This window comes from Dermacentor albipictus, chromosome 1 (genome assembly GCF_038994185.2).
Source record: "Dermacentor albipictus isolate Rhodes 1998 colony chromosome 1, USDA_Dalb.pri_finalv2, whole genome shotgun sequence".
NCBI classification, from domain to species: domain Eukaryota; kingdom Metazoa; phylum Arthropoda; class Arachnida; order Ixodida; family Ixodidae; genus Dermacentor; species Dermacentor albipictus.
In genome coordinates this window covers 508,073,081-508,100,418 of record NC_091821.1, presented here as the reverse complement: position 1 = coordinate 508,100,418, position 27,338 = coordinate 508,073,081, and the positions used below count along the sequence as shown (strand labels likewise).

The 27,338-nt window shown below is 52.0% G+C and overlaps 1 protein-coding gene across 1 annotated transcript in view; it reads right to left on the bottom strand.

Moving 5' to 3' along the window:
• Positions 1 to 118: 118 nt before the first annotated feature.
• LOC135907576 (uncharacterized) overlaps positions 119 to 27,338 on the bottom strand; it is a 123,770-nt gene continuing 96,550 nt past the window's right edge. Inside the window, exon 4 of the mRNA XM_065439261.1 lies at positions 119 to 2,564. Within this exon, the coding sequence (XP_065295333.1) occupies positions 270 to 2,564 (2,295 nt within the window). The 3' untranslated portion in view covers positions 119 to 269. The remainder of the gene's footprint in view (positions 2,565 to 27,338) is intronic.

Sequence of the window (27,338 nt, the reverse complement as noted above, 5' to 3'; positions counted from 1 at the left end):
GACGCTGAGTTCACACCCGCGAAACAGCACCGGCGGAATTGCCATCGTCCTGGAGGTAACCGGAACAGTGAACGATTACGCACGAGAGAACTCTTCAGATTGCAATTGATTCATAACCTTCTGAAAAAAAAAAGCGTGGATCCTTTATTGAGCCACGTTATGGACATGCGCTTACAAAGGCAAATGCGTGAGGGGCATAAGTGAAGAGAGAGAGTTTCCAACAAGTGAACAATAGAAGTAACGCCATCAAGCACCGGTCGTGCCTACCGCTAGTAGAAACTGCATTTAGTCGCTGGGTTCATGCTTGTTCCAGGGCTGCAGCCAAATACCTTCTCGAACTCTGGGTCGTTCATCAACGCGGAATTAACTCTTCGCCTTGACGGCTCGTTGCACATCCCAGCCACAGACGCTGCATCCCTCGAGCTCCGTTTCAGGAGTGCTCGCGGTTGGCATAAGTTAAGTGCATGGTACACGTAGAACAGTTGGTTCGTCGAGACGCCCTCGGCGTTCTGGAAGCGGTAGTCCGTCCGGTGCCTACTGCGAGACATGATGTACATCCTGTACAACTTGAGAACCGGAGCTACAGCCGCAGCCTCGGCGATTTCTCCCAGCAACGCCTGTTGCCGGCGACGGGCCACCGCGTCGCCTGTGTTCTCCACGGTGTCGCATATTTCAGGTCTCTGGTTGCTGAAACAATGCTTTCGTGCCTGGTAGCTCTGGCGCGCTGTCTGCGACCACCAGGAAGCCCCGCCGCCTTCATACCTGTGGCTCCCGCCGCCGTAGGCGCTTCCCTCGAGAAGTGTCAGGAAGAGACACCGCACAAGGCGAGAGCCGATGCGCGGTATCTGGAAGAGCAGGAAGAACTGCGTTGCTCGGCCGGTGACATTGACCAACGTTACCGGGAAATAGGCATTGTTCAATTCGCGGTCCACAGAGCAGTCCGTGTCAAATACGCTACCCTTCCAGAGGTCATTCTTGTCGAAATGGTCTCGCATAGACGTGCGAAACGTGTGCTCCCGGATTGCCTGGTACGACTCGAGCGCCCGACCTGGCGTCACCTCAGGAAGATCCGCAAAGAACTCGCGCGCCACTTGGCTGTTGCTCATCCAGTGTGGGAAGAAGGCATGGATCTGGGTTTCTGTGAGGCGTTTTAGGAGCTGCGACTTGGTCGATACATCTAGCCATGTCGTTTTGGCGATGGCCGTCATGAGTTCGTGCTTGAGGTCATCAATTATGTTGCGTATGGCAACATTCTCAAGCGTAGTCTTGAACCTTGTGTAGGCCATGTAATGAACCATGCGAGGTAAGGCTTTATCAAGAGCCTCGAGGCAGACCTTGTCCCGCCTTGGCGCGTCCCACGATGGGGGAAGAACGAAGGGTTTGATGTCGTCCACGAGGGTGTACCCGAGGTAGTTGAGTGTGACGTGTGGGGGAGTCACTCTAATGGCCTCAATGAGGTCATTGATATACTCAGAGGATTGCAATAGAAGGACAGGTTCGCCGGTGATGTTGTCGAGCGCATCGCCGAGGGCGTTTAAGACAAAAGGCTGGAACAGGCTCAAGTCCCCGAGGCTTCTGACTTGCTCTTCGCTATCTTTACTTGATGAACTTTCCGTCAGTCGGAGCACGTAGTGAACAAATTCTAGAGCCTCGTCAGCAAGACCTCGAGGAGCTTTGGGGCTGACGAGACGCATCAAATTATGAAGAATTCTACAACGCTCGCTAACGGAGTTGTTATTGCTGAAATCATCCAGAGATCCAAAAGCGCTCGACTTGTCCAACACTACCACCGCGTCTGATGTTCTAGATACTTTTGTAAGGCGAACATTTAGCAACGTTGGTATGCCGAAGTACCTGAGGATCTTTGCCGATGTGTTCCAAACAGTCGAAATAGTGTTGTCTTCGTCTGCTTCATACGGCCAACCATGCAGACCAGTTACCTTTAAGGCAGACTGCAGAGGACCAATTTTCAAAGAACGCAGCGCACTCACGTTCATACATTCAATCCAAAGACGCCGTGCGGTAGAGACAGGGCTGTCGACAAAACGGCGTTCCTCGCGGAGGATCTTGAGAACAGCGTTCTTGATGTCGTCGACAATCACGGTGTCCGCGGCATGGTAGTCGGGGCTGGACGCGGGAATGGAGCACGCAAAACTGTAGAAGTCGCTGCACGGATTCACGGACCAGTTCAGGGCACCCGCAATGTAGGCGCCTTCTCTGCCACACTCGGGAGTTCTGCACAAACCGAACGCCTCCTGCATGGCACCACTTCCATTACTCTTGATGTTGAAGCTGCGCAAGAAGTACCGGTACCAGGGGCTGTTCATGGTGCTGTTGAACTCGTCCGAGTCAAGGAACATTGACATGTAGCGGCGACGTCCATACACGCTCAGAATGGCCAACGCGCCGATGATGGTGGCCAGCAGCATGAGGAAAGCGACAATGATGTGCACCTGGTAGCCCGTCTTGCGGTTCTCACGGATCACCTCGCACCGGGCCTGGTCAGCCATCCAGCGATCGTACGTTCGGCACGTCTGCCCGAGAGCCAGTTTGCTGGATTTCGCCTGCATACAGCGATAAAACGCTTAAATAATATCGGAAAATCACCATTACCTGTTGGTTTTTTTTAGATTTATGAAAAGTCCTCTATTCTATGAAACGTGCCATTCTTTCCAAAAGATGCTACATTATGGAATCAGGGCACTAGCACTCGATTTGATTAACAGCTACATCGGCAGCAGGTTTCAGTAGACTGTCTTAAAGGGTTTTATCTCTGATTTTGGAGTGTTCTATTCTATTCAAGATGCCTTGCAGGGCCCAGAAGGGCACTGAGTAATGACATTGTGCCCTTCAGGAAATAATATTGGGGATTATTTTACTACTTTACAACCACACCCAAGTGTCCCCAGTCATGCAGGTGACACTAACGTATTCGTTATCTTACGGGAGTCAGCTTGTCCGTAATAGAAAGTACTGTTTATGAATGGTTAAATGGGCTTGCACTGTGGCAATAAACTAATAGGCTTGGCTGAATGTGGTGGAGACAAAATAAGTGATATACCGTGCCAAAAATAATACTGTCGAACACATTTTGAATCTTTCATTCCAACGCACCATTTTAGTTCGAGAACAGTCGATCAAAATTCTAGGTATGGCATCTGATGAATATTTCTTGTGGTGAGAGCACATTCGATACATACGCGCAAAGATAACGCGTTCTTTTGGTGCAATAAACAGTTTCAGAACTTTGATGTCATACACAGTTAAAATGCAGCTGCATTATTTTCTAGTTTAATCTAACATACAGTGCGGGCTCTTAGTTTGGGGCACACAATGTGCTAATAACCGTTTCCTTCATTCTCAACCTGCACAAACGCCCTGTGTGGGAAAAAAAGAAAGAATTACCGACGATTACGTTACTTCCTAATGCGAAATTTGAGCGCAGCAAATAAGCTGTTTCACCTTTTCGATAGATTGAGGCAAAGAAATCGAGCAACACATGTATGCGCTATCACAGAATTTTTTTTTATTTTTCACACGTATTCCTTTAACAAAGACTCCACTAACAGTTCTTGACAGTCATGAAGGAAGCTTTGTGGTCGGAGAAATAGACTGATATATGTTCGACTTGGTACACCAATGCTTGATTCTCAAAGACGAGATCTATACAAGTGCCTCGCGAGGTTGTCACAGCCGTGGGACGCGTTACGAGCGAGAGGAACGGGATGTTCTCCCGCATAAGTGTTAGGAAATTGCGAACGGCAGCGGCAATTTCGGCTCGGGCGGTGCACATATACAGATCCGCCCCCACCGATCTGGCTCTCTGATTGCCACCGCACAGGGCGAACGGCAGCGGCAATTTCGGCTCGGGCGGTGCACATATACAGATCCGCCGCCACCGATCTGGCTCTCTGATTGCCACCGCACAGGGGTTGCATTGGAGGAGGAGCGAAGAAAGGAATTAAGTTCGAGCCGGCGCTTTGACAACCGGAGACTCGCAGGAAGAGGGGGGAGGGGGGCGGCGTGTACACCCAGCGGCAAACGATGGGGGCAGAAGCGCGCGCAGCAAGCGGACAACACGATAAAGGGAGGAGGGAAGAGATAGCAGCGACTGACTGATGCCGCTGACGCCGATAGTGAGTCAACCCCAGCTGCGGAGTTGGTTTCAGGGACAACGCCGCCGATGCCGACACAAACAATATTGACACGTGTACTTATCTTTATCGGGCGACCACGTTTCGCCGCTTAACAACTGTAATCGCACAGCGAGGGACGCGCCTGAATGTATCCGATGTTTCTGGAAAGTTATCGATGCTTCTACCTGGCTGTCTGTTGTCGCCGAACCTTGTGTTATCTGATTTCATCGCGTAACGCGAATGGTGTAGAACTTTGTGGAAGGCACACGGGTCCGAACGATTAGTCTGGAACATTCGACGACTGCTCTATAAAAGCCGACGCACTTGACCCGCTGATCAGATTTTCGACGATCGCCGACTGTGTTCGCCGCTATCGTTGTGCTTTATGTGTATCCTGTTTTGTGGGCACAGGTTCGCCCAATAAAAGCTAGTGTTGTCTTTCACAGTACTGCTACTGTGTTCTTTCTTCACCGTCACTACCACGTGACATCTGGTGGAGGTGCGGGGTAGTGACGGTGAAGAGGGTAGAAGCCAAGAAGCCCCGGGCATCTTGGTTTCCCGGGGCTTCGGTCGGAACCGCTGCGGGAATCCCATCCTCGTCGCCAATGATGTTGTGTCGGCAGCGGCAGGCAAGCGGGGGGCCCCGACCAGCGAACGCCCGGCTGACGCCGGCGCAGTAAAGGAGACGCGGAATGTAGTTCAGGAGGAAGAAATAGTATCCTTGGTCACATCAGTCGTTGACAAGGAAACAGTGCAACTTGCAACGAGTACGGTTGAGACGCTTCAGAAGGTCAGTAAATGCCTAGCAGAGGGTTGGCCTTCTAAGAAAAACATAGACAATGCTTTAATAGCTTACTTTCATGTGAATGAAGAATTGTTGTTTGTAGATGGATTACTCATGCGTGGTGATCGTGTGGTAATACCCAGTGTCCTCATACCTACATTTCTACAGCTGGCACATGAAAATCATCAGGGCATAGTACGTACTAAGCAGCTTCTTCGTGAACGCTATTGGTGGCCCCAGATGGATAGCACTGTGGAACAGTATGTAAAGCATTGTCATGTATGTAAGCTGGCAGACAAGTCTGCAAAGCCTCATGTAGCTCCATTGCAACCAGTTGAATGGCCGAACGGGCCTTGGCAGAAATTGGGAATGGACATCATTGGCCCATTAAACACGTCCTACCCTAGGTATCTAGTCACCCTTGTTGACTACTACTCAAAGTGGCCAGAAGTACTTGGTACTAATTGCATCTCCACAGATGATGTCATTAAGCTTCTTGACTGGGCTTTCAGCCGTGAAGGGTTGCCAGACTCTATAGTTACAGACAATGGTCCACAGTTTGTTTCAAAACAATTCCAAGATTACCTAAAGGAAAAAGGAATCGCTCATTTTTTCTCCTCCAACTATTATCCTCAGGGTAATGGTCAAATAGAAAGGTTCAACAGAGTCATTAAGGAACACCTGCAGGTAGCCAGGCTTGAAGGTCTAGATGCTTCGAAAAGCATTTCAGAATTCTTGGGTTCTTATAGGATCGCACCACATGCTACAACGGGTCTCTCCCCAGCTCTCCTACTTCATGGTCGTCAACCTCGTTCAAAGATAGATATTAGCAACTTCAGGTTGCGTAAGCACATAACGGTTCAGGACAGTTCTCTTCCGCAAGTTCGCGAGAGAGTCTCGCAGAAACAGCGGCAAACTAAACAGTATGTAGACAAACGCAGAGGTGCTCAGGCAACTCGTATCAAAGTGGGAGACACCGTCAAAGTAAAACTTGCCAAAAAAGGATTTTTTAAGTACAGTACGCCTCGTACAGTTAAGGCCCAGGTAGGACCATCCTCTTTTGTACTCAGTGATGGGAAGACGTGGAATGCGTCTAAGTTAACCACAGTAGTCGATAATTCAAACCATAGTACATTGTCCACGGCTGACAAAGATTTTTTGTACTCGTATTCAAACCTGAATAGTCATTCCGATGACTCGTCTGGCGTGACATCGTCCTTTCATAGGCACCGCTTAAGTAGTGCATCTGACTGTATCGCTTCAGAGTCTACACAGTCAGCAATCGTTTCAGATTCCGTGGGGGAATCGGTAGTATCCCAGGACTTGTTGGGACTTCGAGAGGAGCGTCCTGGGCAACCCTCTCCAGCTTCGAGCGACAACCACATTCCACTTTCCAACCAGGGGGAGGGAGATAGTAGTGGGACGACTGGGTCTTTAAAGTCGACCGAAACGCGTCGCAACCCCCAAAGTTCTTCTGAGGTACGCACGCGTCCTCAGCGTGTCAAAAAACGGCCTCCGCGGCTTGACGATTATGTTTCCTGAATGCAGAGCATTTTTGCCGTCTTCGAAATGCCACGGCTAGGGGCCTCGCTGTGACATTTAGGAGGCAGTTCACATTTTTCGTTCACACAGGTAAAATGTGTTCCTTGTTGCGGTACAGTGAGTTTTGTGCCATGTTCCTTGTTGAACTTTGAGTGACTGCCTGTGTTTTTAGTGCCCAAGACTGGTGCGCGTGTATGTGAACTTGGGCGGGGACGGATTGAATTTGTTGTGGACTTAAGTGCGTGCTTGTGTGCAACTGGTGCGTGTGTGTGAACATGGGGGGGAATGAACTGAAATCTTCTTTGGACTTAAGTGCGCGTCGTGTGTGCGCGTTTGACTTTATGTTACTTTGTTTCCAGGGGGGGGATGATGTAGTATAGTGTTGCCCCCTGTCAGATCTATGTGTCATCGCCTATGCATGTTTTGTAGTTTAGCTAGATGGCGCACCCCCCTTCTGTCATGCGACGAGCATTGGACCAATCGGGAGGCGTCATCTGGCGTTTGAACCCTTTATAAGCAAAAAACAGCCGCCGATCGGCGGAGTCTTCGTTCCGGTTTTCAACGGGAGCAGTTCGCTCCGCGTGTCCTTTACTGCGCCGGCGTTAGCCGGGCGTTCGCTGGTCGGGGCCCCCCGCTTGCCTGCCGCTGCCGACACAACATCTTTGGCGACGAGGATGGGATTCCCGCAGCGGTTCCGACCGAAGCCCCGGGAAACCAACGAGCTTCGTAAGTGAAGCGTCCCTTCCGTGTCTGCACGGCCGGCAAACGTCGCCGACGCACTTGGCGTCGCGAGGCTTCCGAGCCTAGGCCTACTCTCCCCCTTGCTCTTCCTTGCCTATTCCTGCGGCGAGCTCCGGCTTGCCTCCTGCACGCTACCCGGCATGGCATTTACGGCGAACCTTCCCGTTTTTCTTGAAGTGCCCGGCCCTCCGTTAATTCCCTGGTACCGCTGGAAAAAATTTTTTCAGGCCCACCTCGAAGCGGCCGGCGGCGGCGACTGGACGGACGCACGGCGAGCGTCTGCGCTCGTCAGCGCTCTCGGGCGTGAGGGACAACGGAAGCACTTCGCAGCCGAGGAGCAGGAAGCAGCAAGGCAGTTACCCAGCGCCGCGTCAGCTTCAAGCGAAGCAGCAAGGCAGTCGACCGGCGCAGCGTAAACGACAAGTGATGCGGTCCCGCCAGCGTCAGAGTTTCCGAGACTCTTGCAGCGGCTTGACCGGCTGTTCTCCGCGTCAACAAATGTCCTGGCGGAACGGCACGAATTCACCAGCCGAAAGCAGCTCGAGGGAGAAGGCTTCCTGGAATTCGTGACCGCATTGAAGGAGAAGGCGGTACAGTGCAACTTCGGCACAAGCTATGACGAGCGCGTCCGAGACCAAATCATACATGGGGTGGCGAACGCCAGCGTTCGCGAAAAGTTGCTGGCCCATGGCGAAACCTTGTCCCTGGACAAGGCAGAAGAAATTGGACGCTCGTTAGAAGCCCTACATCGAGCGAACCGCGCGTTCGACTCGGAGAAAATACAGAGAATCGAGGCAGCTCAACTTGGCGTTCCGTCAACGAGCCAAGATGGCCGACTTCTTCCGGGGAGCCGCCAAGATGGCCGACGTAGTCCGGGAGGCCATGAAGATGGCCGACTTCTTCCGAGAAGCCGCCAAGAGGGCCTACTTCTTCCGAGAAGCCGCCAAGAGGGCCGACTTCTTCCGAGAAGCCGCCAAGAGGGCCGACATTTCGCACGTGGCTCCTCTAGGAACCGTGGTGCATGCGACCGGTGTGGCAGCACGAAACATATTGCCACATACAGGAATTGCCCCGCAAGGAACCGGCGGTGCAACGCCTGCCACACGTTGGGCCATTTTGCATCCGTATGCCGAAAAACCCGTATTGTTCAACACGTCTCTTCCGCAGAGACGCTGTCTTCAACTTCCGCAGGGCAGCCATCCGCGTCTGTATTGACGGTAAGCTCTTTTGAAACTAAAGATTTGGAAGTTCCGGTCGTAGTTAATGGCGTCTCCATGCGACTGCCGGTGGATACGGGAGCGTCTGTCTCATTGATGACGGCCGAAGATATTGGAAAGCACTTTGGTCGACAGCCCAGACTGTCAAAAACAGCAGTGGACTTGAGGAATTTCTCCAGGCAACGCATCGATATTCAAGGCCTTTTCCAAGCCACTGTCCAGTTTCTTCAAAGGTCGTGCTCAGTCACGTTCCATGTAACGTCTACAGGAACATCACTGCTGGGTCTTGACGCCATCCAGCGCTTGGGAATACAAATCGACGGTACGTCGCTGACATGCTGCCTGGCTACGCTTCCTCCAGTACAGAGCCCCACAGGTGTGCCTCCGGGTTTTGATCACCTCTTCAGTGGCGAGTTGGGACTCGTCAAAAACTTCGTGCACCGAATACATCGGCGGCAAGGTATGAAACCAGTATCATCCAAGTTGCGCAGACTACCCCTGGCTCTCCGTGACCAGGTGACGAATGAACTGCGACGTCTCGAGGATTGCGACGTCATCGAGCGCGTCGAGGCTTCTGAATGGGTGTCTCCACTCGTCGTGGTGCGCAAAAAGGATGGAGCCATCCGGCTCTGTGTTGACCTACGGGAACCGAATAAGGCAATTGTCATTGATGGGTATCCTTTGCCGCACGTAGAAGAGTTATTGCAAATGTTTCATGGTGCCACATATTTTTCTAAGCTGGATCTAGCATCTGCTTACCACCAGCTGTTACTGGAAGAAGGTAGTAGAGATCTCACTACATTCATAACTCATGAAGGCTTATTCAGGTTCAAGCGTGTCTGTTTTGGCTTGGCATCCGCGCCAGCAGTGTTTCAGAAAATGATGTCACAAATCTTGCAGAGTTGTAAGAATGTTGTCTGTTACCTTGATGACATTTTGGTATGGGGTCGGACAAAACCTGAGCATGATGCTAACTTAAGAGAAGTCTTGCTTTGCATTTCAAACAGTGGTATGAAACTGAATGAAAAATGTGTCTTCTCTGTGAGAGAACTGACTTTTCTGGGCCATAAAATTTCAGCTGAAGGCATTTCGCCTACAGAGAGCAAGGTAAAAGCAATCCTGAATGCGCCTGCTCCTACAGATATTAAGTCATTGCAATCCTTCTTAGGATTAGCTGGTTACTATGCCAAGTTCATTGATCATTATGCAGAGCTTGTAGAACCGCTTCGCCTCATGCTCAGGCAAGGGCAAAATTTTGCTTGGTCTGATGATGCACAACGTAGCTTCAATCAGTTGAAAGCTCGTCTTATATGTTCCCCTGTCGTTAAGATTTTCAACCCTGAATTGCCTGTGGTAGTCACGACTGATGCATCTGATGTTGGTATTGGTGCTGTGTTACAGCAACCGTATGGTTCTAAGCTAGAAACTGTAGCTTTTGCATCTAGGACATTGTCTGTAGCTGAACGAAAGTATTCTGTAGGAGAGCGTGAAGCGCTAGCATGTCTGTTTGCATGTGAAAAATGGCATGTGTACCTCTGGGGTAGACGGTTCACTCTTCGAACTGACCATCAAGCAGTAGTTGCATTACTGTCCGCTGGCGACTCAGGTCGTCGACCTCTTCGCATTTCAAGATGGTCAGCCAGGCTCCTGTATTACAACTTTCAGATTGAATATTGCAAAGGATCAGAAAACCTAGTCGCTGATGCCTTGTCTAGACTTCCTGTAAAGGATTCGCAGAATGTAGTTCAGGAGGAAGAAATAGTATCCTTGGTCACATCAGTCGTTGACAGGGTAGTGACGGTGAAGTCCTTGCAGTCTGCGTGCTAGCCGCAGACTGCAAGGACTGCCCCCAGAGCACGGACTTCTACCTGAGGCGACAAAGAAGATCGTGGTCAAGACAACCTCAATGGCTGCCCCAGCGTCCCCCGTTATCTTACAACAACTCCGGGACCCACCGACCTTCCATGGAGCAGCGACTGAAGACCCGGAATCCTGGCTGGAGACCTACGAGCGAATCGCGACATTCAACAACTGGGACTCCGACGACAAGCTGCGGCATGTCTACTTCGCCTTAGAAGACGCCGCCAGAACGTGGTTTGAGAACCGGGAGTCGACCTTAACGACATGGGACCTCTTCCGTAGCGGCTTCCTGCGCACCTTTACGAGCGTCTTGCGCAAGGAAAGGGCCGAAGCCATGCTGGACGCCCGAGTGCAGCTACCGAACGAGAACGTTGCTATCTTCACGGAAGAAGTGAAACGTCTCTTCCGCCACGCCGACCCGGATATGCCCGAAGAGAAGAAAGTCCGCCTTCTCATGCGTGGTGTGAAGGAAGAACTTTTCGGCGCAATGATACGAAGCCCACCGAAGACCATCGACGAGTTTCTTCGCGAGGCCACCAGCATCGAGAAGACACTCGAGATGCGAAACCGGCAATTCGACCGCCGCACGACCTCGACAAACTACGCCGGAGTTCAGTCACTGGCCACGGACGATCTGCGCGAGACCATCAGGGCCATTGTGCGCGAAGAACTGCGCAAGGTCTTGCCTTCGTCGCAGCCTCAAGTGGCCTCGATCGCCGACATCGTAAAAGAAGAGGTGCACCGATCGCTTGGAGTTCCTGAGGTGCAACCAGAACCGCCGCAGCCTCAGCCGCAAGCGATGAGCTACGCCGCCGTCGCCCGCCGTCAAGGTCCCCTTCCACGGCCGCGTCAGGGCCCCGTAACGCCGCAATTCCGTCGACCACCGCCGCCGCCGCCAGCACGACCACCCCTCGCCCAGCGCACCTACGTGAGGAAGACGGACATCTGGCGTGCTCCTGACCACCGCCCGCTCTGCTACCACTGCGGAGAAGCGGGTCACGTCTACCGACGATGTCCGTACCGGGAGATGGGACTGCGAGGTTTCGCCGTCAACGCGCCGCGTCCACAGCTTGGCGAGCGCCCACGTGACATCGCCGATTACCTCGCCGCTACTCAGTGGAGCCCTCGACGGCCGTCCCATTCGCCGTCACCAGGACGCTACCTGTCGCCGCAGCGCCGACCATATACCGGCCCAGCCCGGGGCCGCTCTGCGAGCCCATATTCGAAAAACTAAAAGCAGCAACCGATGGAGGTGCGGTTGCTGTTCGTCGAACTGACGAAGATCCTCCGCCGCCGACGAAGACGACAAAGAAACGATCTCGACGACCTAATGACGACACGCCGCCTACCCGACGAAGTCAGGAAGCCAAGACTACACCGACGAAAGACGGCTTGACGACGCGACGTTCCAGCTTCAGTTCAACACGACGCAGCCGTGATCCGACGCCAAGACCCAACTGCGACGCCAGACAAAGAACCACCGTTCATGACCGGACTTACCCTGCCACCTTCGTTATCCTCCAACAGTGTTCACGAGACGTCATTCTCGGTATGGACTTCCTGAACCAACACGGCGCGGTCATCGACCTGAAGTCGAAGTCAATAACGCTGTCGGAAGATAAAGCGATACCGCCGGAGAGCCCTCGTAGTCACCACGCCTTGAGTGTGCTCGAAGACAAAGTGAGCATCCCGCCCCGCTCCAGCATTGTTATTTCGGTCGGCACCGAAATACCCGCTGACGAAGAAGGTGTCATCGAAGGCGACCAACGCCTCCTGCTAGACCGTGAAATTTGCGTCGCAAGAGGGATCGCTCGACTGCATGGAGGGAAAACTGAAGTGTTGCTGACAAACTTCAGCCCGGAGTTCAAGCACATCAACAAGGGCACGACGATCGCGTACATCGAGGAAATTGTGGAAACCAGTAATGCGTTTGTCCTCTCGGATTCCGCCACATCTACCCCGACGACCACGGTTCCCGAACCAGACTACGACATTAATCCGAGTCTCCCAGTGATTAAGCAACAGCAGCTCGGAAGTCTGCTCCGACGACACAAACACTGCTTTTCGACGACATCGAGGATTCGACAAACACCAGTCGCCAAGCATCGCATAATCACCGAGGAGTACGCTCGACCACTCCGCCAAAGCCCTTACCGAGTTTCGCCGCGAGAACGCGAAGCTATAAGAGAACAAGTCGACGAAATGCTGCGCGACGACATCATCCAGCCGTCGAAAAGCCCGTGGGCATCCCCTGTTGTCCTGGTGAAGAAAAAGGACGGAACCCTACGTTTCTGCGTCGATTATCGTCGTCTGAACAAGATCACGAAGAAGGACGTATACCCCCTTCCACGGATAGACGACGCATTGGATCGGCTTTGCAACGCTAAGTACTTCTCCTCGATGGACCTCAAGTCTGGCTATTGGCAAATAGAAGTCGACGAAAGAGATCGCGAAAAGACCGCCTTCATCACCCCAGACGGCCTCTACGAGTTCAAGGGTATGCCATTTGGACTGTGCTCGGCGCCTGCAACGTTCCAGCGCGTGATGGACACGGTTTTAGCGGGATTGAAATGGCAGACCTGTCTCGTTTACTTGGATGACGTCGTTGTATTCGCCGGAAATTTCGACGATCACCTTAGGCGGCTTGCCACAGTACTAGAGGCCATCAAGTCATCAGGGCTCACTCTGAAGCCAGAAAAATGCCGCTTCGCTTACGACGAGCTTCTGTTCCTAGGCCACGTCATCAGTAAATCCGGAGTACGCCCCGACCCGCAGAAAACAGCTGCCATCGCAAAGTTCCCGCAGCCCACCGACAAGAAGGCAGTGCGTAGATTCCTTGGCATGTGTGCCTACTACAGGCGCTTTGTCAAGGACTTTTCACGCATCGCCGAGCCGTTGACACGTCTAACTAAATGTGATGTTGAGTTCAAGTGGGAAACGCCGCAGGCCGACGCATTTGAAGAACTCAAACGACGCATGCAGTCGCCGCCGGTACTTGCGCACTTCGACGAGTACGCCGATACAGAAATCCATACTGATGCCAGTAGCCTCGGCCTCGGCGCCGTCCTGGTCCAGAGAAAAGATGGACATGAACACGTGATAGCTTACGCTAGCCGGTCGTTGTCAAAAGCGGAAGGCAATTATTCTACAACCGAAAAGGAATGCCTCGCCATCGTTTGGGCTACAGCGAAATTTCGCCCTTACCTATATGGCAGGCCATTCAAAGTCGTCAGCGACCATCACGCCTTGTGTTGGCTAGCGAATTTGAAGGATCCCTCAGGACGGCTGGCACGGTGGAGCCTCAGACTACAAGAATACGACATCACCGTAACATACAAGTCCGGACGAAAACACTCAGACGCCGATTGCCTATCCCGCGCCCCCATTGACCCGCCGCCGCAAAATGACGAGGATGACGACGCCTTCCTTGCAATAATAAGCGCGGAAGACTTCGCCGAACAACAACGAGCGGACCCGGAACTTAAAGGCCTCGTCGATTATTTGGAAGGGCACACCGACGTTGTCCCCAGGGCATTTAAGCGCGGATTATCTTCCTTCACGCTTCAAGACAGTCTACTCGTGAAGAAGAACTTCTCGCCAGTCCGCGCCAACTACCTTCTTGTTGTCCCGTCAGGACTTCGTCCAGAAGTATTGCATGCCCTACATGACGATCCGACCGCTGGACACCTCGGTTTTTCCCGGACACTCTCGAGGATACAACAAAAGTATTATTGGCCGCGCCTGACCGCCGACGTCGCCCATTATGTCAGAACATGCCGAGACTGTCAGCGACGTAAGACACCGCCGACAAGGCCAGCCGGATTACTACAGCCAATCGAGCCTCCTTGCCGACCATTCCAGCAGATCGGGATGGACTTGCTGGGACCCTTTCCGACGTCAACAACCGGAAATAAGTGGATCGTCGTGGCGACAGACTACCTCACCCGCTTCGCTGAAACTAAAGCACTGCCGAAAGGTAGCGCAGCCGAAGTGGCGAAATTTTTTGTCGAAAACATCCTGCTTCGACATGGCGCCCCAGAAGTCCTCATCACCGACAGAGGAACGGCCTTTACAGCGGAGCTCACCCAAGCCATTCTGAAATACAGTCAGACAAGGCACAGGAGGACCACGGCCTACCACCCGCAGACGAATGGCCTTACGGAGCGGCTGAATAAGACCCTCGCCGACATGCTAGCGATGTACGTCGACGTCGAACACAAGACCTGGGATGCCGTCCTGCCGTACGTAACATTTGCTTACAACACGGCGGTGCAAGAAACAACACAGATCACGCCGTTTAAGCTGGTTTACGGCAGGAACCCGACGACGACGCTCGACGCCATGCTGCCCCACGTCACTGACGAAGAGAATGTTGACGTCGCTAGCTATCTCCAGCGCGCCGAAGAAGCCCGACAGCTCGCCCGCCTACGGATCAAGAACCAACAGAGGACCGACAGCCGACACTACAACCTCCGACGACGCTTTGTTGAGTACCAGCCCGGCGACCGTGTTTGGGTTTGGACACCGATACGCCGACGAGGACTCAGTGAGAAACTACTCCGACGCTATTTCGGACCCTACAAGGTCATCCGACGTATTGGCGCTCTGGACTATGAGGTCGTGCCAGACGGCATTTCGCATTCACAGCGGCGCCGCGCACGATCTGAAGTGGTCCACGTGGTGCGCCTTAAACCCTTTTACGGACGCTGACGAAATTCCTTATTTTTTGTTCTTGTTTTCTTTGCTACGGGTGTTTTAATTTCGCTGGTATGTAGCATCGGGTCGATGCTTTTTAAGAGGGGGGTATTGACACGTGTACTTATCTTTATCGGGCGACCACGTTTCGCCGCTTAACAACTGTAATCGCACAGCGAGGGACGCGCCTGCATGTATCCGATGTTTCTGGAAAGTTATCGATGCTTCTACCTGGCTGTCTGTTGTCGCCGAACCTTGTGTTATCTGATTTCATCGCGTAATGCGAATGGTGTAGAACTTTGTGGAAGGCACACGGGTCCGAACGATTAGTCTGGAACATTCGACGACTGCTCTATAAAAGCCGACGCACTTGACCCGCTGATCAGATTTTCGACGATCGCCGACTGTGTTCGCCGCTATCGTTGTGCTTTAAGTGTATCCTGTTTTGTGGGCACAGGTTCGCCCAATAAAAGCTAGTTTTGTCTTTCACAGTACTGCTACTGTGTTCTTTCTTCACCGTCACTACCACGTGACAATATGATACCCTCGCTTCCGCAGCGCTAAGAACCAGGTCTAGCCGTGGGAAGGTGGTCACGTATTCGTCGACGTGCCGGGGCCTACGTGAAATAACCGGCGCGTCGGCAACTGAAGAGCACCCTATCCGCCACACAAGAACAGGGGGGGGGGGGCCTTTCCTCCTCTTTCTGCATGGCGGCGACGGTGTTCTATGCAGTCACGTTATCTTGACACTCTAGTGGCGTCAGCGGCATCCAGCGGTATCAGTCGGTCGCTGCTAGCGCTGGGGGGATGAAAGGGGGGCGGAGCTGGTTACGAGGCCGACGACGCGAAACCCAGGAACGGACGCCAAAGAGCTGCGCTCTAAAATTACTTGTCCGTAAAAGTCCCACCTTTTTGTTCAGAAAAGTATCGGCTGTTGTATGGTGATAAGACATATAATAAAATAGTTCTTCATGTACTATCCTTCTCTAACAAAGATAAAAGACAATTTGAGCGTAAATATTACGTTAGACACACCGCTTGAAACTTTGGATACAGCCACTAGTACCTACCAGACAGACCTCAGAAAGATTATAGCATCGAAAAGCTTACATTTATAGCACCTGAGTGAAGAAATCTCCACCCAGATATTCTCTAAATCGCAAAAGAACGATAGAAACCCCATAAATTTGCCCTCATGTGGCTAAAACTGCCCTCATGTGGCTCGTACCCAGTTCGTTCGCTGGCTCTGCCCTACCTGCTGGTGCTGAGTTTTCGCTGCTGCTCTACGAGCCGAATAAACCCTCCTTACAATGGGTGGAGGCGCGGGGTACAACCGGAATTCTGGAACATCGCAATCGGACACTGCAGCCCGTCTTCATAATGCCGGAAGAAGGACCACCACAACCACAACGCACTGCCCCGGTGACTACCGTAGTCTGCCCCGGCCCATTTGCGTCAACTCAGCCCACCCATCATCAGTGGTACCGAAGACCATGACGTAGAAGACTGGCTCGCTGACTACGACCGGGTGAGCATCCACAACTACTGGGACGACACCAAAAAACTGAATTACGTGTCATTTTATTTGAGCGGTGGCGCCAGCGTGTGGCACCGCAACCACGAACGTGATCTGCCGACGTGGACGGCCTTCAAGACTAACGTGACAGAGGTATTTGGGCACCCCTCGGTTCGCAAGCTTCGCGCCGAGCAACGTATGCGTGGCCGTGCGCAACAGTGCGGGGCGACATTTACCAGCTATATAGAAGATGTTGTCGACCTCTGCAACCGCGTTTACGTCGCAATGGCTGATGCCGAGATTATCCGCCATATATCTTAAAAGGCATTGAAGACGACACCTTCCAGATGCTGTTGGCGAAAAATCCGTCGACAGTCTCTGAACTCGTCAGTCTCTGTCAGAGCTTCGATGAACTGCGCAAACAACGCGTAGCCACCCGCCAATCTACACCTCAGGCCACTTCAATGTCCAGCTTGGCTGCTGCCCCGGATAACACTTCGCTGCTGCTACACATCAAGGAGTTTGTCCGTGAAGAGGTGGCTCGTCAGCTTTCCTTGATTCCACTTACACAAGGCCAGTCGAGTACTCCGTTGGCGCCCGTTCTCCAATCTGTCATCAAGGAGCAGGTAGCCGACAACATTTCGCCTTCAATCCAGCAGGCTCCAATGGCCGCTCCCCTGACGTACGCCGAAGTCACGATGAGGCCTGCGCCCCAGACCTAAGGCCCCCTTCGCCCACCTTTGCGCCCACCCGTATCCCCCTGCAGTCCGTCCACTGGTGCACTATGCACGACCTCAAGACCCTTAGCGCACGGAAGACAACCGTCCGATTTCGTTTTATTGTGGCCGTTCTGGACACGTGGCACGTCACTGTCATCTGCTAACACCGAACGTCCCCAAAAATGTGCGACCATATGCGCCACGTTTCCAACAACGCCGCAACTATTCGAACACCTTTGAATCTCCTCCTGCCGTCGACACCGCATTCTCCGCCGCTCGCCGTTCACCTTCGCCTCGCCGCCGATCCCTTTCCCCCATGCACCGGCGGCGGAGCCCTTTGAGCCGGGGAAATGAAAAATCGCAGTTCAGGAGACGAGAACTGCGGTGTCAGCGAAATGTATAAGGCCTCATACTTTCCCGAAGAACGTTATTAACGCGACAGCTTTAAGGAGCTCGTGTCGCAGAAACGCCGGTGTCGTCGGCGTCGGCGTCAGTGGCGTTGGCCGTGAGCGATAAATCCCAGAAGGCACTTCATAAATAAAAAACATCTTGCAAGATGGGCTGGTGGGAATCGAACCAGGGTCTCCGGAGTGTGAGATGGAGACGCTACCACTCAGCCACGAGCTCGTTTCTTCAAAACGGGACAAAATCGCCTCTAGCGAATGCGGTGTTGCCTTAGAAACGTGCCGTAGAAAGTTATACTGCGGTGTATATCGGCCAATATGACCATGTAACTTACAGAAGTCGCAGTTTCACCAGTAGCGAAGTACGTGTCGGCTAAATATCTTCTGCGCTCTGCGCACACGCAGAGCCATCTTGCGGCAAACACAGAAGACCCCCTCCTCGCAATGTACGGCGTTGCCCCAACACGTGGCGCGCCAGTAGCCCCATGACCGCGTTTCATTGCTTCCTGGCGCGCCATGGCGCGTCGGGGCTCGGCTATCTCTGCCGATCACGACGTTTGGCTGGCGTAGCGCGTTTGAGTAGGCGGTGCGAATGGGATGCGATAACGCCATCGCGTTCCACTCTTGAAGGCGAAGCTTAAGCCTCCTCCAATTTTTTGAAGTCGAAATAGGAGGAAAATTGACGCTAGCGCTTGTCGACACCGGCACTGCACTTTAAGCGATATATACCCGTATTTGCCGCAATATAGAAAAGTGACGACGCCTCTTTCTGAACTGTCCCGTTGGACTGTCAACGCGCAGCACGTCGAACCATCCGGCGCCTACACCGCTCGTGTCGTCATTCAGGAGGTCCTCTATATCATAGAATTCATCGTGTTGTCATAATGTTTACACGACCTAATATACGGTTTGAGACTTTCAACACATCATGCGATCATTGACTGCGCCGGCACCGAAATCAAGCTGTTTCAGTTTTCCACCGATATTATCACTCACCACAAGGACCTTTTGTCGCAAAATCGCCGTTTCAGAATACACCGTAATACCTGCATGGTCTTCGGCCCTTGTCAGTACTTGTCACTCTGTAGATGACGGCACAGTACTCCTCACTCCGTCTGAACTCTTAGTTCTCCGCTGTTCACTACCACTGCCGGTCGCCGTCCTCGAGTTCAAAACTGGCGCCTCTCTCACGTGCGTGTCAAACGCATCGGCTGAACCAATTACTTTGCGCCGCCGTGAAAGCCTTGGCAGAGCAGAGCCACAGACTTCATTTTCAATATTTGACACAATGGACAACTCCACTTATCTTGCTGCTCTCGAGGCTGAGTTTTCGCTGCTGCTCTACGAGCCGAAGAAACCCTCCTTACAAAATGTATACATTAGAGGTTAAAAATACAAATTTTTAGATTCTCAGTTTCGGGCTTACCCCGTGTTAGTGTGAACTCATCTTATTCTTGGATTCTTATACGACTACTTAAGAAATTCTTTCAATGTACTGCGGTAGTCGGTTCTGCTTTCTGTATAGATTTTTACTGCAGTGATCATGCTTGACCTTTCTGGGTGTGTTATTGCACCTGTAAAGTGTTGTAAGCTTTTGGATTCCAATTATCAGTGCCTTTCATTTTCTTTAATATACTGACATTTCTTGACAATACGCTTGATTTGCCTTTCTGGATTTGTTCACCGATGGCTGCGCAATTGCTCATTCTTTAATAATCATAGGTTTGCCGCAATATATTTGTTAACGTAGCTGATGAACACGCTGCGGATTCTCAAACAGGCGCATTTTAATAATTTTGTTGTATTTTATTTGTATAGGAAGCGTAACCCTTCTAAGGTCAAGCGGTGTACCGTCGTCTGACTCCCTTCCTTGGTTTGTATGCAGTGAACCGAAAAAACTCATATATTCATAATATTATTATTGTACAAGCATTGCGTTAGAGTGTGTCGAGATGCGGCATTACAGACATCGGGTTCTCTTCGGATCGTCAGAGATGCAGGGTAGACAAGATTATATAAAAGTGTTCTTACAAATATTCCCTACAATTTAGTAACAGCTGCAAATATCTTCCGCGAACTTGGTCTACCGAATTTCCAATCATTGCTTATCGAAACAGATGTCGTCAAACATTATTGGAATTTCACATTCAAACAAAAAAATGTCGCCACAAGGGAACTTCGAAAACACGTCCGTTATGTAGCTCCTCGTTCTATGACAAGGTACAATGCGGTCAGACGCTGTGCATATGTGCCGGACATTTTTAAGAAGTTATGAAATGAAAAGTTGAGCGCGACTTGGAAATGCACGCTGAAAGTATTATTGAAGGAGCTATGGTGAAATTACCTTCCAGAACATTTTGGCATTGTAATATTTATTTTTTCAATTTTCTTTGTTCGTGGTAGAATAACCAAATATTATCTTGTTCTTCTTTTTCATTTCTTGTTATTCATTTTTTTTCTTTCTTCTAGTGTCTCGTGAACTTATTTACTTTTTTTACCCATGTGCATCATGATCATAGGCCCGGTCCTACAAGCCAACTGAAGCTTAGACCGGTCTGTTCGTGCTGTTTTGCATTTTGGTAGCAATAAACATTATTATTATTATTATTATTATTATTATTATTATTATTATTATTGTTGTTGTTGTTGTTGTTGTTCCGCAGCTTGTCGCCCAGGAATGACGCATGCTTGCTCAGCTCGTGCCCTCTTTTCGGAAAACAGTAGTCCTGTCCCCGTGAAAAGCGTGAAAAACATGCATGAGAATTCTGTGGCCTGGCCAGATGACGAATTGGGGCTTTTGAAGTCCGGATCACGCTCCTTTTGCTGCGGTTTGTGCGACTTAAGCTGAGTTCCACTCAGTCGGCCGAATGGGGTTAAGGGACATGTCGTCTGCACGCTCCGAAACTACCGAAACGACGCCACCTTCGCCGACCGCCCTCGCCCGGGCCTCTTTCGCCGGAAGTGATATGGGAAGCGGCCTTTTCACCGTTTCCCACCGATCTTCTTCGCGCTAAACCGAACGCCAACGAGGCGTTCCAGCAACGCCTCTGCCGGTGGCATCCGACTCGAAGCTGACTTAATCATGAGTACGGGAGCAACTAGAGATTTCACGACCACGTGAACGCCACACCAGCAAGCATCGAACGACGAAGACGCAATGGACCTCACCGGGCCCGGCACTTCGACGGGGTACCCAATCAGCCAAACGGAGGTGAGCGGACCTAATCTGCGTAGTACAACACGCCCCTCCCCCCACCCACCTCCCCGACACCGATGCAGACTGGCAAACGGTGCTAAGGCTACGCCAACGGAAACGAAAACCGTTGGAAAGAGAGCGTAGCAAAGTGCCGGCCAAAGACAAGCTGGAAACGAACGAAGACACCAAGACATCGGCTTCTCCGAAAGGAAGCAAACTGCCCAAAGTCCCACCTCTAGAAGGACGACTTCAAGATCGTTATACGACTACATCAGGACTTACCCCTACACTACATCATCACACCAACAATGGTGACAGGAATCATTGAAGCCTGGAACAATCAATTTTCTGGGGAATAATTTATCTTGCGAATCAAGCCGGGCTCCAACATCGCAATCCTCTCTACTCCGCACCAATAGGTGGCCATGAAAGCACGGGGAATCCGCCTCCTGACCATCAACGGCACAGGCCACGCTGTGAAAGCATACGCAGCCATCGGCGATGCACGACATACCGGTGACACACTCCATCAGAGACCCTGCTTGCCAACATGCGGATTCGCAGGCAAGGAGTGGAGCTGATAGAGGCCCGCCTAATCGGCGATACCCAAAATGCCACCCTGACATTTAACGAGCCCTTACTACCGAGAACCGTATACTATTATGGAGGAGAACTCTTGTGTCACCCCTTCGGTGCTCTCGTCCAAGTCTGCAAAATCTGCCGCCGCAAAGGACACCGCACGGACGTTTGCCTAAATCCTACGCGACGAGTCTGCAAGGTGTTTGGGCTCGAGAACCCAAGCGAAGGACACCCTTGTGAACTAATCTGTGCCTCGTGCGGGGGAGGGGGGGGGGCATCTTACCGGGGACAAGAGCTGCACCAAGCGCTTGAAGCAACCGCAACAGCCACGAGCATCGCCGCCGCCACGTCCGCAGGTCACCAGGCAACTAAGATGGTTCTCCTCCGAACGTGAGGACTGCAGGGCGGGTCGAAGCCAGAGAAGCAGAAGCACCAGCACGGAGAGATACCGCTCCAGATCCACGCAGCGCACTGCCGCCTTCACCCCGCCAGCAAGTACGTAGAAACAAAAATCCTGATCCCGGAAACAAAGACCAATTCAAAGAATACGGCAGCACAGATAAGCTGGGAGGGGGTCGAGCCTTCCACGACCAAACTCGTCGCGCATAGTGAGGAATACAGGCGAGCCATCTCAGAGGGTAGACAACTTAAGGCTACCTTAGACAGTAATATGCAAGAGGTAAAAACAGTAAAGCGACAGGGAGCCACAACAGCATCCACAAACTCCACCACCACTCGCGACACAATTCAAATGGCCAACACAGCAGTCATTGTCACAGCGGCCACCAGCACAAACTCAAATCGCCACAAGAAACGACGCCACAAGTGACGCTACAGCAAGTCGAACACATGTTTGCGTTGCAGCAGCAACACATCCCACAACAATTTCAGCAAATGCAAGATCAATTACAAGCGCAAATACAGCTGGTGTTTATGGAATTCCAAGAACGACACAATACGTAGACAATTCCGTTCAGAAGTGTCAGCGACCGCTCAAACGACGACACAGCCTAGCTTCGGACAAGCTGAGTGCAAAGATCATGGTCACCACGGACACCGAGGATACCACAACCCCCGAAACTTTTCATCATTGTTAACAGCACAACCAGGCAGCAAGAGAATCCCACGATATGACAGTAGAACTGCGGATCACTACGCAGCAAACACGCGACACTAAAAGAATACGTCAAAACGGCGCTAGTTCCTCCCGACCTCATCTGCTTGCAAGAGGCGGGGAAGCAAGCGAGACCAATAGAGGGTTACTGTGTATACACGGCCACGGACCACGGAATGCTGGCAACGCTAACTCGAAAAGACTTTGCCATCACCAGCCACCGAGAACAGAAATTCAGCACCAAATTTTAACAATCTGGCCGGTAAAGAACGGTCTACCAAAGCACGTCTTGGCTAACGTCTACTGTCCACCCAGAGACCAAGCCAACTTCTCACTGCTACTGAACCACGTGTCCACCCTACTCGAGCGACGTGATACGCTATTTCTTCTCGGAGACGCCAGAAATTCAGAGTGGAGATACAACAGAGACACAGCGAAGGGCTACAACCTTCTTAAGACGACACATACATACGAACTCTAGCTGATCACACTGCCAGGCATCCCCACCAAAGTAGGCAACAGCGTGAATCATGATACTACACCTGACCTAACTTTTGTCAATGACGACAGAAGAGTCACCTGAAGCAACTTGGATGAGATGCTAGGCAGTGACTGTTATATCATGATGAGAGCAGCATTCCGGGCAAGTTGGTAATCCATTGCTTAAAAGTTATTGCGCGACATAAAAAACGACACACCAAGCCAGCACACGTTTGCGCTTGGTGTGTCGTCTTCTTTCACGTCCGTGTCGTTTTTTATGTCGCGCAATAACTTTTAAGCAATGTTATATCATAAATGTAACCTTCGACGCGGCAAAAGTATGCCAATCGCTGGGGACGGCCAAACTCACTGATGGAAATAGTACAGAGAGAAACAGGAGGCAGCCCATTCAACACCAGCCTGTGCAGGAGAATGAAGCACTTTCCTTAAAGAAATATACAATGCCGCCACCAAAGAGCATCAGACCACACCGGAAACGCTGGCGGTGGACAACCACCTGGCACACCTATGGGAGGCCCGCAGAAGTCTATCAAAGCGTTGGAAGTGACAGACACACAACCGTAAACTCCGACACCAGAACGACGAACTTGGAGAAGAAGCCAACCCCTATACCAAAGAGCTCGATAGCAACAACTGGCGAAGTTCTTGCGACTCCCTACGAGACAGCCTGAGTGCCAAGGAAAGCTGGGCTATCCTCTCTTGCATGCTGAACCCATCCAGCACACGTACGCAAACGAATAACGGCATGAGGAAACTGGCCGGAGAATACCCAGGCACGAAAGATGAGCTCCTCCAGCTACTAAAGGACACTTACACCGGAGAAGCACTGACACCAGCACCTATCCCCAGAACTGTCACGGCCAAGATAACGGAGATCTGGACGCTCCTATCAGCTTCGCAGAACTCTACGCCGCAGCTAGGCATTTAAGAAGAACACGGCACCGGGCCCCGATCGAATTACCAATGCCAAGAAACCTGAGCGACTCGGCCATCCCAAAGATAACCGATTTCTTTAATTACACGGTACGGAATCCCTACGGCCGACTACCCTCGGAATGGAAAACGGCAAAAGTTATTCTAATGCCGAAGCCGGGGAAACCACGCGAACAAGGCCAACTACGACCCATCTCGCTCTTCTCCTGCCTGGGCAAGCTTTTTGAGCGAGTCGTCTTCAGCAGACTCGAGAGACACATAGACCAAAGACCTGCTTCTGACCACAATGGTTAGCATCAGGCGAACGTTTAGCCCAAGACTTCTTCCTACTGCTGAAATACGAAGTCCTGAACGTCCCATCAAGAAGTGCAGAAAGGATCTTGCTCCCACTCGACATTCAAAAACGTTTCTGACACCATCACGCACTCCACGATTCTTGAGGGGCTCGAGGACGTAATATGTGGCGATAGAATACATTGCTGCGTGTAAGACTTCTTGAGCAACGACACAGCCAATACTGGGATAGGTACGACACGCTTACTCTCATACGACCTACCGGGACGAGGCACTCCTCAAGGTTCTGTACTATCACCGCTCCTATTCAACATCGGCCTACGCAAACTGGCGCAGTAACTGGAGGCGCACTGAGATCTCGAGTGTGCCATACACGCGGAATACATCACTCTATGCGCCACTCGAGGCTCATATGGTGACCGGCAATTCATCCTCCAAAGAGCCATCGACACGGCCCAGACCTTTACAGAACAAGCAGACATGAAATGCGCCCCGGCCAAGTCGGCATACCAACTTGATAGACCAAAGAATACACAAGAGAACAGAGCACCGACCCTACAACTCTTTCTCGATGTGGAAAAAATAAAGAGCACAGCAAACATGCGGATTCTCGGGATGCACGTACAAGAAACAGGCAGCGTCTCCAACGCGCGCTCCAAACTCAAACGCACGGTAAGCAGTATCACTGGAATTCTTAACAGAATCGCGCGGCAAAGAGGGAATGACAGAGGCGGACACCTTGCGAATGGTGCAAGCCTTCGTCATTACCCGCCTCACTTACGCACTGCCCTTCCAAGCCACGCGCCGCAGCGAGAACGACCATGTGGGTAAACTGATTCGAATCGCCTGTAAGGCAGTGCTCGGCCTTCCGGCGAGCACTAGCTCGGAACGCCTCCGGGAGTTAGGGCTGGCAAACACATATGAAGAGCTCGCCGCTGCCACGATAATCGTCCAGCGAGAGCGCGTTAACGTGAAGCCCCAGGGACGTTGTCTATTAGGAGGCCTGCACTATCAGCTGGCGCCGCAATTCTGCGAGGACCAGACTCAACTAATACCACTCGCTCTGTGAACACGGCTACATGTGGGTGCCATCCCACGCAATATGCCCCCGCCATACCACGCAAGATGGACACGAGCGAGGATGACAGCCCTGCTAAAAAGGCTGGGCGCGCATTTGGCGGACGCACGTCAATACCCTGCACAACAACACGGACCCCCGCTTTCGTGGCGATCGCCACAAGTAGGTCAGGCATGGTAAAGGCTGCGTCCTTGCATGCTGTAGGGGTTGGAGGACGGGACTCCGGGATGAAAACCCAAACTTGGGGGGGATTTATTCTACATTATTTACAGGGAGGTGAGACGTCATGTAACAGTCGTACAGTCATTACGGGCCGGCAGCAACTCGGACGCTGCGGCCCGCGCCAAGAAGTTCGAGAGAGGTGAATCAGGGAATCAGGGAATGTCCCAGAATGCTCAGGTCTCTCTGGAAGGCTTCTTATAAACCCTTCGAGCACTGTAAGTCACGTCATGTTTGACCAATGGGAGAGTCCGCTCCGATGACGCCACTTTCAGCCAATGGTAGGCGCCCGTGTCGCGGTGTCACACCTGGCGGCTCTCTGCGGTCTTGCCTCGCAGACTGGCAATGCACTTCTAACGAGGAGAAGGGGAGGGCTGCTCATGCTCCATTGTCCGAGGCCCACCTGCTAATCCCGGCGGCGCACGAACTTGTTGGCACGTGAACTTCTTGCCTTAAACTTGTTTGCTCGGCCGCTCCTCTGGAATGTGCTTTCCTGCTTCGGCATTCCTCAATTAGCTGTGCTGCGACTCGAAGTGGTTTGGGGAACTCGAAGTAATCGCAGGAAACAGCTCCATATCTAACAATGCCTCGTCCAGCGCAACGGCGGAGGCCGCCGCCATTGCCCTTGCCGTACGACCCGCCCAAGCAATAGGCTGATCGGCTCACATACTAACAGACTCTAAGGACGCATGCCGACTATACCTGCGGGGAGTTTTGCCGGCCAGCGTCGTGTGAAGCCTGGGACCAAGATTAACGCAAGAGCATGGGTTCACCTGATGTCCGGCCCAGGGCGAAGTGGACGGCAACGAAAAGGTGGACTGCCTGGATCGAGATGACAGGCCGAGACGCGTGTTACTCCGCCGTAACGGACATCCCCCCACTCCCCCAAACCAATGTATACTAGAGTCACAATACTGGAGTTACAAAGACTCGACCGACGAAAAAAGACTCCTCCCCATCCCAAGCTCAAGACGGTGAAGGCAAGGGCCTGGCGCCGACTGCAGACGAACACATTTCCTCTCTTGCACAGGCTGCACGACATGCACCCTGACCGACACAAAGACAACTGCCCCTGGTATGAAGATACCCCGACACTCCAGCACATCACATACGAATGCCCAACGCTTCCAGAAGCCCCCAGTCCTCGGACACTTTGACGAGGAAGCCCTGACAGCAGTTCACACCATCGCCAGCAATGTCGGCTTAGCAGCAGCATTCGTGCGCTGGCAAGACGGCGCTGAACGAGTAATAGCACATGCAAGTAGAACCCTTTCCCTAACGGAAGCGACTTATTCCACTACGTAAAAAGAGTGCCTTGCGGTGGTGTTGGTCGTTATGAAATTTACCCCGTATTTGTACGGCCGTTCTTTTAATCTTTTCAGTAACCCCACTGCCTTTGTTGGCTGATGAACTCATCAGGACGATCCGTCAGGTCGATTGGCACGCTGGAGCCTTAAGTTTTAGAATTCGACATGGTTATAGTCTATAAATCGGGAAAGCGGCATGCGCATACCGATTTCCTCTCTCGCGCCCCATTGGAATCTGCCAATGCAGAAGATGACAACGATGCAGCCTTTGTCAGAGTTGCCAACACAGCTACAATCGCACAGCAGCAACGCGACAACCCGGAATTGCAACCCATTCTAGGTTTCTTGGAGGGTCACAATTTGGTTGTCCCAAGGCTTTTTGCAAGGGGACTGCCATCATTTTGCTTGCGTAACAACATCCTGTATAAGGCAAACCTCTCTCCCAACGGAAACACTTGTTTACTCGTCGTCCCAACCCCTCTCGGGAGTGAAATATTACAGGC